This window comes from Canis lupus, chromosome 6 (assembly GCF_011100685.1).
Source record: "Canis lupus familiaris isolate Mischka breed German Shepherd chromosome 6, alternate assembly UU_Cfam_GSD_1.0, whole genome shotgun sequence".
NCBI lineage: Eukaryota > Metazoa > Chordata > Mammalia > Carnivora > Canidae > Canis > Canis lupus.
The window spans coordinates 11079476-11091559 of record NC_049227.1 but is presented as its reverse complement, the minus strand read 5'-3'; the positions used below and the strand labels follow the sequence as shown (position 1 = coordinate 11091559).

Sequence of the window (12084 nt, the reverse complement as noted above, 5' to 3'; positions counted from 1 at the left end):
AGATCTTTCTTGTTCCCAAAGGGACAAAGACGTGTTGAGTATCTGTCACTTCAAAATCCAAATGACAAAAGTCACTTGCAAAGTCCAAAGGCATCTGTCACGTGTACAATTCCAGGACAAAAAATCTTTTTTCCAAACCCAAACTGAAATTAAACAATAAAAACAATAAATGGTCATGTTATAAATGCTCTGAAGTACAAAATAGAAAATCCTGATAATATCCAATGAAAACACAAAATGCAGACTCATACATATTGGTTTCAGACTACATGATGGTTCACTATTTAACACAATCTTTTAAAACTATAACAAGCAGGATAGGATAATCTTCACTGCCATAAAATAAAGCAAGTCAGAAAAAGTACACCTTTCTGATATATATAGAAAATTAAATCACATAGCTGTCAGACTGCTGGGGATCAAATTAGCTACCCATTAGCCAACTGGGTGACCTTGGCAAGTTACTCATTCTCTTCGAACCCCAGTGTCTCCATCTATAAAATGGAAATAATTATAATAATACATACTTCAGAGGGCTATCATGAGTACGGAAGTATTTGTAATGTGCTTAACAGCACCTGGGATACAGCAGGTACAAGGTTAAGCAAATAAAATAAATTCTCTATTGTTTCCTATTTTTGTGGTAAGGATTTTAATCTCTTTAAAGTGAGCCTAAACTGCAACTAAAAGATGAGGGATTTTAGTCACTAACAACTGCTTTTTGGGGGCGCCTGGGTGTCTTAGTTGGTCAAGCATCTGACCCTTGGTTTCCGCTCAGGTCATGGTCTCATGGTTGTAGGATCAAGGCCCACATAGGATCCCCCACTCAATGGGGAGTCTGCTTCCCCTGTCCCTCTCCCTCTGCCCCTCCCCCTGCTCATTGTCTCTCAAAAAATTAAACAAAAATCTTTTTTTTTTTTTTTTCCCAAAAATCTTAAAAGAAAAATAACTGCTTTGGCTCAACTTAGTGCTCTCATCAATTCTTTGTATATTCATAACATTTCTTTGAAGAAATTTCAGATACTTTTTTCTGCTCTTATTTTTAAGACCAAAGACTGATTTTGAGTATCAGGACAAAACTATAACAAATGTATTTCTTAAAGATGCGTAACCTAAGAAAATAAAAATATAGATTGCATAACCTATAAACATTCTATCAGTAACAAAAGAAAATCTATGATTTTGTAGGTTTTCTGGTGATAAGGAGATAAAATCGTCTGTTTTGTGCACAATTTAAGAAACTGGGGCAAACAAATTAATAAATGATTCAAAGTAATAGCTAACTAAAAAAAAAATAATAGCTAACTAAACAGGAACAAAAGTCTAAATTTATGTAACGTTGAGCTGTAAGATCCTCAAAGCAAATCTGTAAACTCCCCAAAGTAAGTCTCCTGTTATTTGAGAAATAAATGAGAATGAGCTTTATTTTTCCATGCTTTAAAAATGAAAAAGCTGGGGATCCCTGGGCGGCTCAGCGGTTTGGTGCCTGCCTTTGGCCCAGGACGTGATCCTGGAGTCCCGGGATCGAGTCCCGCGTCAGGCTCCCGGCATGGAGCCTGCTTCTCCCTCCTCCTGTGTCTCTGCCTCTCTCTCTCTATGTCTATCATAAGATAAATAAATCAATCTTAAAAAAAAAAAGAAAGAAAAAGCTATTTCATACTTTTTTAAATATTTTGCCAAAATTTTTTCCTCTGACCATGTTTTCCCTTTCTACTTTTTTCAATATTTTCTAAGTTTTTAAAAACAAACATTGTTTGATTTAGAGACAAAACTGAAAGTTTTATACATATTTCAGTTTCTTCTCTTATTTTTATTTTTTTATCTTTTTTTTAGTTTTTTTTTTAGTTTTTTTAGTTTCTTCTCTTAAACGAGTACTGTTCCTGAGGTGAACTGTGTACACATGATAAAGATTTGTGCATGCACTGCAACCACACATTCTGACAATGAATTCTTTATGGGACTTATTATTTAACAATTAACATAGATTAAAATATTTTACCTACCAATCCTGACTACAGAGCTCTGGTTTCTGGCTTTGTTAGTTCCTCCCAATAAGGCAAAGTGGTTGTGCTCTTTGTGCTCTAAGCACATGTACTGCTGTGGTTGTTAATGTCTGTTAAACCTACACATTTAGCAGGTGATAAGGAATCACTTTTTCTTTGGAAAAAAGATATCAAATCCCTCACACAATCATTCAGTCTTCACATGTAATCAACTGTATGGTATTAAAAGTCTTCCATCTATCTTCAGGGTAAGGTCTTGTAAAGGGACAGGTTGTAAATAGTTTAAGCCCTTGTGGGAAACTTCTCTGTTGTAACCACTCAACTCTGCCACAGAAGCCTGAAAGCAGCCACAGAGGATACGTGAGAAAGCAGGTGTGGCCAGGTTCCAGTAAAATAATATTTACGATTAGGTGCTGGCCAGCCCTCTGGCTCCAGTTTGCTCACCTCTGCAGTTAAGGTACAACTAAGAAAAGGTGATACTTGAGCAAAATGAACTTGAAAGAGACTTCAAAATATATACTAATTCTTATTATAATCTTCAAATGATTTAGAGTATTTAGCATAAAAATGACTAAAATTTGGTAGTTCTCTTAAATTAATATTTTACCTTAAATTACAGTTGAAAAAAAGCAATGACACATCTTCTAAGTATTCTCTACAATAGGAGAACAGAGTCTATTAATACAGAGTCTTTCAATCTCCATAGAAAATGACCAGGATACGACTTTTTTGGGGGAAGGATATATATCTGGCAGATTTACAGAAAATTAAAAATTTGAAGACAGGGACGCCTGGGTGGCTCAGCAGTTGAGCAGCTGCCTTTGGCTAAGGGCGTGATCCCATAGTCCCAGGATTGAGTCCCACATCGGGCTCCCTGCATGGAGCTCTGCCTCTGTCTCTGCCTCTGTGTGTCTCATGAATAAATAAAATCTTTAAAAAAAACATGTCTTCTATGTATAAAACAAAATTTGAAGACAAATGATGAGAGATTCCTAACTCTGGGAAACAAAGGGTTGCAGAAGGGAGGAGTGTGGAGGGATGGAGGGCACTTGATGGGATGAGGACTGGGTGTTATATACTATGTTGGCAAATTGAATTTAAATTTTAAAAAAAGGAAAAAGAAAATAAACTGGTATTATTTGTCAAGTATCAGAGAGTTAGAATAACTTAAATTTTGGATATTTACATTAAAATATTTTCCATGAAGTCTGAGTCATCTCACCCTGCAAAACATGCACAAATACCTCTGCTCATATAGATAAAACAGAAAATCGGCATTTCTGCTGCTTTGTAAATTCTAAATATTTTACAAGAATTTTATCAAATGGTAAGTCATATTACATCAGCGATTCCTATTTTCTAAGAAGTAAACTGTATTATTTAAATACATTTAAATGACAGAAGTCCCATCATTGCTTGGCATTTCTCCTGTTCACTTCTTGGTGACTTCCAGTGGCAACAAAACTTTTATACACTCCCCTTAGGTGTTACCTAACATAAGGAGGGAACTATAAGATAATAAAGCTCTTATACAGAGTATCCTCTATGAATGAGAATCAAGAGGCACAATAATAGCATCAGAACTTCAATGCAACTACTGCATAGATAATAAAAGGAATCAAAATGTAAAAACAAAACCCAAATTAGAAGTTAATTTGCAAAATCAACAAAAAGACAACTCAATTAAAAATGGGCAAAGGATCTGAATAGACATTTCTCCAAAGACGACACTCCAAAGAATGTGAGAAGATGATTAGCATCCTTATTCACTAGGGAAATGTCAATCAAAACCCAAATGAGATAGTACTCCATACTCCCTAGGATGGCTATTATCAAAAAGACAGCAGATGTTAACAAGGATGTAGAGAAACTGGACCCTCACACTGCTTGTGGGAATGTAAAACAGTGCATTCATTTTGAAAAACAGATTGGTGTCTCCTCAAAAGGTTAAATGTAGACTTACTGTAAGAGCCAGGCATTGCACTCCGAAGTGTACACCTAAAACTTGTACATCAATGTTCATAGCAGCATTATTTATAATAGTTAAAAGATAGAAACAACCCAGGTACCTATCAACTGATAAATGGATAAATAAAATGTGGTACACCTATACAATATTATCCATCCATAAAAAGAAAGGAAGTACTCATACATGCTACAGCGTGAATGAATCCTGAAATCATTATACTAAGTTAAAGAAACTAGTCACAAGGGATGGCTGGGTGGCTCAGACCTTGGGTGTCTGCCTTCAGCTCAGGGTGTGATGCCGGAGTTCCAGGATCAGGCCCCACATCGGGCTCTCTGCAGGGAGTCTGCTTCTCCCTCTGCCTAGGTCTCTGCCTCTCTCTGTGTGTCTCTCATGAATAAATAAAATCTTAAAAACTGTGTATACCTTAAATGTGTGAATTGTACTGTATGTAGTTATATCTCAAAGCTGCTATGACAAAAATCAATCTGCAGATTTCAAAAGAGCTAAATACAATTTAATAGTGATGGAAAATAGTCACTGAAATTGAAAACAATGGAATCAATTAGAAAATAAAAATTTTAAAATACCATTTACAATAGAGGACAAAAACCACCACAAATAAGAATGCATATATAAAAATGTGCAAGATTCCTTCAATTAAAAACACAAAATAGTGCTGAGAGAAATAAAGGTAGTCCTAAATAAATTTTTAAAAAGTGCCATCTTCAGGGTGCCTGGGTGGCTCAGCAGTTGAGCATCTGCCTTTGACTCGACGTGATCCCGGAGTCCTGGGATCAAGTTCCCCATTCAGCTTCCTGGATGGACTCCGCCTGTATCTCTGCCTCTCTGTCTCTGTCTCTCATGAATGAAAAATAAAATCTTAAAAAAAAAAAGTGTCATCTTCATGAATTAGAAGACACGGTATTGTTAAGATGTCAATTCTTCCTAAATCTACTTACAGAGTCAATCTGTAGTACAAATCCTAGGAGATGTTTTAGTGGAAACTGACAAGCTGATTCTAAAATATATATAAACACAAAAGTCCTATAATAGCCAAGGCAATCTTGAGTAAAAGGGTCTACTTGTTCTACTTGATGTCTACTACTAGGTATCAGGGTACATTAGGAAGTCACAGTGATTAAGACAGTGTGGCACACAGACAGCAAAGTGCAGTAGTTGTGTTGCTTCCTTGTTTTCCAGTGATAAATCCATGTGACATGTTACAAAAATGGATAATTAAAAGAGAAAGTGCAGCAAAGAAATGAATAGTAACAAGAGTAAACAGAGTTGAAGTAGCAGCTGCCTATGAAAATGTTGACACTGTGGCCAGTTCAGGAGACTGGAAGTGCAGCCACAAGAACTTAGTGAAGCCCAAACTTATCAACACAATGAGCAAAATGGTTATGACAAAAAGAATGGAGATATTTTAGAAAAAGTCAAATCAAAGAAAACTTAACATTAAAAGAACTATTGGGAATACCTCGTCCCACTGAAATCACAAAAGATAAAATGCTAGAAGCTGATGCAAGCTTAGGAAAGAGCATGACAATCTGCAAAAGCATACAGAAGAGGCCAATTCTGTATTCTGAGTTACAGGAGGAGACAAATGCCACTGAACTAAGTTTCTTACAAATAAAGAAAAATGCTTATAAATCAGTGCTTCTAATACTTTAAGTTACTATGTACTAAATAGTTTTACTATTTTTTTTCATTTCCCTATACATTTATAACTGAGAATAAGAGAATTTTTAGTGTTTTTTGACAAACATTTTCAAAGGTCATGGGGCAATCCTAATTTTCCCCATTGATTATTAAGATGGCTTTCAATAGTTTTAACTTGCATGGTCATTTTTATGGTCCTGCAACGCCACCTAAAATGAGGTCTGGGGATGCCTAGGTTGCTCAGTGGTTGAGCATCTGCCTTTGGCTCAGGGTGTGATCCCAGATTCCTGGGATGGAGTTTCACATCGGGCTCCTTGCATACAGCCTGTTTCTCCTCCCTCTGCCTCTCTTTCTGTGTCTCTCATGAATGAATAAATAAAATCTTTAAAAAAATAAAATAAAATCAGGCCTGTATGTAAAATTAATGAATTAAATGTATTATTTCAGAAATTAGAAAAAGAGTAACAGTAATTCTAAAGATAATGGAAAGAAGAAAATAGAGGTAAGAGTAGAGATTCATGAAATAGAAAACAAAATACAATGGAAAGAACTGAAAAACTGGTTCATGAATAATCAGGAATAATCAAGTAAAATGTATAGCCTTACAAACTTACATCACCTACTCTACAGAAAAGAATAATGTCAATAAAAAAAAAAAAAAAAAAAACCTGTACTCTGGGTGCGCCCAGGTGGCTCAGTGGTTGAGAGTCTGCCTTCGGCTCAGGTAGTGATCCTGAGCTCCTGGGATCAAGTCCCTCACTGGACTCCCTGCATGGAGCCTGCTTCTCCTTCTGCCTGTGTCTCTGCCTCTCTCTGTGTGTCTCTCAAGAATAAATGAATAAAAAAAAATCTTTAAAAAGAAAAAAAAAAACTGTACTGTTTTTGTGTTCTCAAATATTTGTGCATATGAAGTAGCAACAGAGAGGCATCTTTCTAGTCTTTGAAACTTTTTTTTTCTTAAAGATTTTATTTATTCATTCATGAAAGACATACATAGAGAGAGAGGCAGAGACATTGGCAGAGGGAGAAGCAGGCTCCATGCAGGAAGCCTGATGTGGGACTCAATCCTGGGACTCCAGGATCATGCCCTGAGCCAAAGGCAGACGCTCAACCGCTGAGCCACCCAGGTGTCCCTAGTCTTTGAAACTTTAAAATCCACAAGGCACATTATCTCATTTCATCTTCAAACAACCCAGAAGGTATTGCCGACATCCCTTTAGGCACGCCAACCTACTCACAGACACTAAGTGTTGCCCAAAGTCACACAAGTTGATAAGAGCAAAATAACAACATAAACTTTACAAGCATCTCTTAGGTGTTGGGCAGCATGCTACCTGACAGGGTCTCAAGGGAAAATAAAATTTAGCCTGGTGTCCTTGTCCTATGTCACAGGATATTACCTGACCTTCAGTTGGGGTTGGGGGGAAGCTCTATGACCCACGTAGCACCCAACACCACCTACCATACTCTCTAGGGGTCACCAACTCTTATAACCCTTGTTCTGTCTTGCTTGGATGCAGAGTACATAGCCAAGGACACAGGACTCAATGTGGTTGCTCATGGAGGTTCTCTTTTCCCTCCATGCAGGAAGTGACCACCAAGTTTACCCTCAGAGCCTATTAGCCACATCAAGGAAACAGTGGGTTACTGCCCACACTGCAGATAATGCAGGGAAAATTTATCTCTGAAGATCTTGAGGATGAGACATGACACAGAGGAGGCACTTAATGAAATTTGAGTTTTTGTATGAAGCATAGCAGTACAAGTGCAAAAGTCAAGCAATACTTGTAAGAGCCATATACACTATCCATATAATATATATATGTTAACTTCTCTGTAATCTCCATCCTTCCTAACCCCAATATAATACCTGGCATATATGGTCAGCACTCTGGTGAAACCACTATTTTCAAGGGGACCGGTGACCTCTAATCACCACAACTGCCGGCCTCTCCACAGTCTTTGGCCAATGACACTCTGCTTCCTGCTCATCTCCCTCTTGGAAAGGTCCTCATTAGGGAGTTCCCATCTCCCTCTTCAATGGCCCTTTCTTGGCTAGCTCTTTCCTTTTCCCTTTGCCTCAGTGAAGTATAGTGGAGAGATGAAAAACTCAGATTCTAAGGTTGAACCACCTATTATCAACTGTGTGATTTAGGGCACACCCTTCCCTCCCAGGTCTTACCTATAAATCAGAGATAGTGAAAGTGCCTACACCCAACTCATAGGGCCATTGAGTCAATGAGATGAAATAACACCCATCAGGTGCTTCACCCTGTGCCTGGAAGAGCCAGGACTCATTGTTTGCTGTAAGGCATCCTGTATAGGAGCATCCTCATGCGAAGAAAAGACCAGAAAAGAATACAGTGGTGACACAGTGGTTGTGTTACAGTGGTAAAATTATAGGGGATTTTCTCTAGTCCCCCAGTTTTCAAATATGAGGCCATGAGGTCACACCAACACATGGGCAGAGAGGAAGAAGAGAAAAGGAAAGAAAGGAGAGAAGCAGAGACTGAGAAAATGCACCTCAGAGTTCATGATTACAAGACACTCAAAGGCTGAAAAGGAAAACAAAAGGGCAATAAAACAGCAACTACCCCCAAATCCCTAACTCCTCCTCTGTGCTTGGAGTCCCTTCCCAAATAGGAATAGACCACAAAGGATAGGTATGGTTTTCAGGAGAAAAAGCAAGTGTCCAGAAGAAGCAATAATCATAACATCTGAAGTATACATGTTACTGAAACCACACACCCCAACGTGGGAGAAAAACATAATCCCACTCAGAGATACACACAGAATGCCAGAAGCACTATGCAGTCTGAGACACAGCAAAGTGAGGACATTTGTGTAAGTCCTTTCATTTCATTGAAAGTTGCTGAAACAAGACTTCTGGTACCAGAACTGCCTGATGTGGTAGCTTCATCAGGTGTCCTAACAGCTATGCCCTCTCCCTCTCAGATGGATTCCTTGGCTAACCATACTGGGGAAAGCTCTCTGGCTTCAGGGTCATGGGACATAAGAGGATGCATGTGCTAGGGTGGATGGGGAAAGGTTTCCTCCATTGTAAAGGGCACAACTGAGAAGAAATTCCCCTTCCTGCTTTTTGGATACAAAGGGAGGAGAAAGGATATGATGCCTAAGACTAGCAATGGCAGGCGTCTTGGTACCATGAGGAGTAGGGCTTAAGGATGAGAAGAGAGAGAGAAGGAACCTGAGTTCTTACTAATGATTACCCAACCAGGAGCCTGCTACTCCAGGCTTTCTTATGTGGGATAATGAGCATCTTTAATGGTTAAGGCACTAGTAATTGGGTATTTGTTACTTTTAGGCAAAAGCATCTTAAAGTTATTCATACAGCATTTGGTGAGCTGATATGTTAAGAGGAATATATAAATGGAAACACCCATAGCCAGGAATCAGAAATGGCAGGGCTACAGCTCTGTCTTAATAGATGCCAATCCAAATGACAAGTAAAAAATAAAAGGCTAATCAATTTTCTCCTCTGGCTTTTAGCTCCTTCTCTCCCTCCCCCACCTCCAAAGTAAGAAGAGAGACTGAAATGTTCAGTTTTGCCACTCTAATTAACACTGATAATGCATTTGGCCAGGTAAAAATTTCAGGTAAAAAAAGACTATATATAAAGTTCTCCTACAGCAACATTAAAAAATAGGAGTTCAACATTAAAATGAAAACTACTCTTGTAATCTGTTTTAGAAATCATAAGAATTCTTCAACATCCCTTTCACTTCCTTCCTGAGGAAAATTTTTAAATTGAAACTTTTCGAACTATAGGATTTGTTGGGGGTAGTGGAGACACAAAGGTTTTTCAGAGATAATAATACTCTAAAGGAATGAAAACTTTGAAATGATTCAAGATCTTTACATATGAAAGGACCCTTCAGTTTTATTAGATACTATCATAACAAAGTTATGAATACCAACACCCAAAGTCAGTAATTAGACAATAAAACCTTCTTGAAAAATGAAAAATATAGAACCTACCATAGGTCTCTTTTTTCTATGAATCATTCATTACTCTTTCATACAGGGAATTTAAACAGGAGTATTTTAGCCTATACTTTAAACAAAATAAAAAAAAGCAGGCACATGAAAACAATTTAAACATTAAGGCTCTGAAAGCAACGCTTGCTAGGGTGGCACTTTGTTGTGAAATTGCTGCAAATGAGCAGAAAATTACTAACTATATGACATGGTGAATATAAGCAAAAAGACAACTTGAAACAAAAACAAAACACAGAAGTTATTTCCATTCCCTCTAAATAAAACGCATGTCCACATGAAAGAAATTTTGCCACTGCAACATATTTTCCTCATTGAAACTGAAGTTTTTGGCCTATGTTTGTAACAACACAGTTGCTGTGGAAATAGCTGATTCAATGTTATGAACTCATAGCTGCTTAAAGTAAGGTGTGGAACAGAAATCTTATTTAAATAGTGGCAAGAACGATAAAACATTAAAAAGGCAAACTGAATAATGGTGGATCAGAGCACTGTATGGTTTAATGCAAGGGTCATATATTTTCCCGTGGCGCCTGACACAAATAGGATGTTTCTTTTTAATTTAATCCTATTTTTGGCAACCTCTAATCATCTTCATCATCCTAGTAAGTTTTACTATCTCTTTCTGTGTACACAATCCAGTGTGTATTTTTTTTAAGCTGACTCTGCTGAGGACAGAGTTTCTAGAGTCCATACCTTGCCAGAACATACACAAGTGATGGCACCAACAGAACACAAGTCACAGCTTTGAAAAATTTCTGCATGTACCTCATTCTATTAAATAGAGCAGTACAGACTTAGTCATCACACATCACTTCAGGCTTAGGTTTCAAGACTCTTTACAAACTCTTCAAGAACCAAAGTCGTCAAAAAATATTCCTGAGTGCACAGTTCCACTTCACATCCTGCAGCCCAGCCCCCAACCCCAGCACTGTTACCACACCTTGAATTTGTTTCTCCACTTTTAAGGGTCAGGTAAGAGTTCTCCAAGCAATCTTGAACACCCTTAAGACACTTTACAGAAATGATGTGAATTATTTGATTCCTAAATGTTTGTTTATACACACCTCTTCTCAGCTTCCCTTTTTGCTTTTTAATTGGAGACACACTTTTCTTTAAATACACCCACTTCACCAATATTTTCTTCTGCTATGCTGAACATTTCAAATTATGACAAATACTTTAAAGCCAGAAATCTTACCCTTTGTAAAAAGAAAAACATTTTAATTTAAAACAAAACATATTCATTCTTTATTCAAGATTTTAAAATGATGGTTATGTGTGGGGTTATTAGAAAAGGAAAAACAGTGACTTTTCCACCCATAGGAGAGGGCGCAGTGAATGGACTCTGTAAACAGAAACCCAGATTCCCTCTGCAACTAGTGCTGCTGAGGGCGTGGCTGCCCTCCGCATGTGCACAGGAGATCAATTCATACCAGCAAAACCGGAAAAATCACAACTGAGAGCAACTGTGGAAGCAGTGAGAGCCAAGAGCAGGACGTAAAGGAGTCTGACTTTCTGCTAGGTGAGTCACAGGAAACACTCCTGCCAGAGTCAGGAGGCCTGCCGTGCCCATCTCCTTCTGTTAAGAATGTAGGTCAAAGCTCCTGGGGCTTTATGCTCCAGGGATCCAAGGGGAAGAGCTCGGGCCCAAGTTTAGAGCCAGAAGCTCAATTCCTAGGGAGCAAGGAGGCCAGTCATTGGGCTTGGCCTGCCCTCTAACTAAGCCTCCACTTTCAACAGACCACAGCAAACTCAATCATTCCAGAAGTGAACACACTGGAATACTGGGCTAGTTCTTCTTACTACTCTGGATTTGAGCCACTTCATGTTTCTTTCAAGGGCTCACAAGAGGAAAGGCCCTGGAACCAGCTCAACTTGCGTTTGTATATAAAGGACAGTCAGCTCACCCAGTTCTGTTGACACGGGGGACCCGGTGGCAATCTCACCAATCTTGGCCACTCCATCGTAGTAGGCTTTTCCCGCAAGGATCATAGCTAGACAAGGAAGGTGACACACACAAGTCATCACTCAGACAAAGAAAAGAGGAAGTGCCATTGAGGTTTGCTTCCAAATATCCCTCAGTCCCTTCCAGGGCAGGAAGATTTGGGCTGTGCCGATGGTGGCTCTCAGAAGTCAGGGCTTTTGCTTAATTGCTGTGCCAAGGGGCAGTGGTCCCTTCACTGCTCTTCCAGAGGCCCTCACCTGGTGGAAAACCATATAGGATCCTTACCTTAGACTTTAGGAACATTCAACAGCAGGTACTGGAATCTAGAAAAGGCCCTGCCTTCAACATGATACCAGTTCCAGCGTGGATGTTTTCAATATCAAATCAGGGCTGGAAACACATCCACTCCAGCAAGAAATCTTTCCTCAGCTGGTTATTCTACAGCTATACAGGTCTACAACATTATTAGTTAAAAAAAATTGTAT

At 38.6% G+C, this 12084-nt stretch overlaps 1 protein-coding gene across 3 annotated transcripts in view; it reads right to left on the bottom strand.

The window, feature by feature from the left end:
• Positions 1-12084, bottom strand: part of BAIAP2L1 (BAR/IMD domain containing adaptor protein 2 like 1) — an 87110-nt gene that overhangs the window by 46589 nt on the left and 28437 nt on the right. For all 3 annotated transcript variants that reach the window (XM_038539454.1, XM_038539455.1, XM_038539456.1), the window contains exon 3: positions 11562-11648. In XM_038539454.1, coding sequence (XP_038395382.1) covers positions 11562-11648 — 87 coding nt within the window. The remainder of the gene's footprint in view (positions 1-11561; positions 11649-12084) is intronic.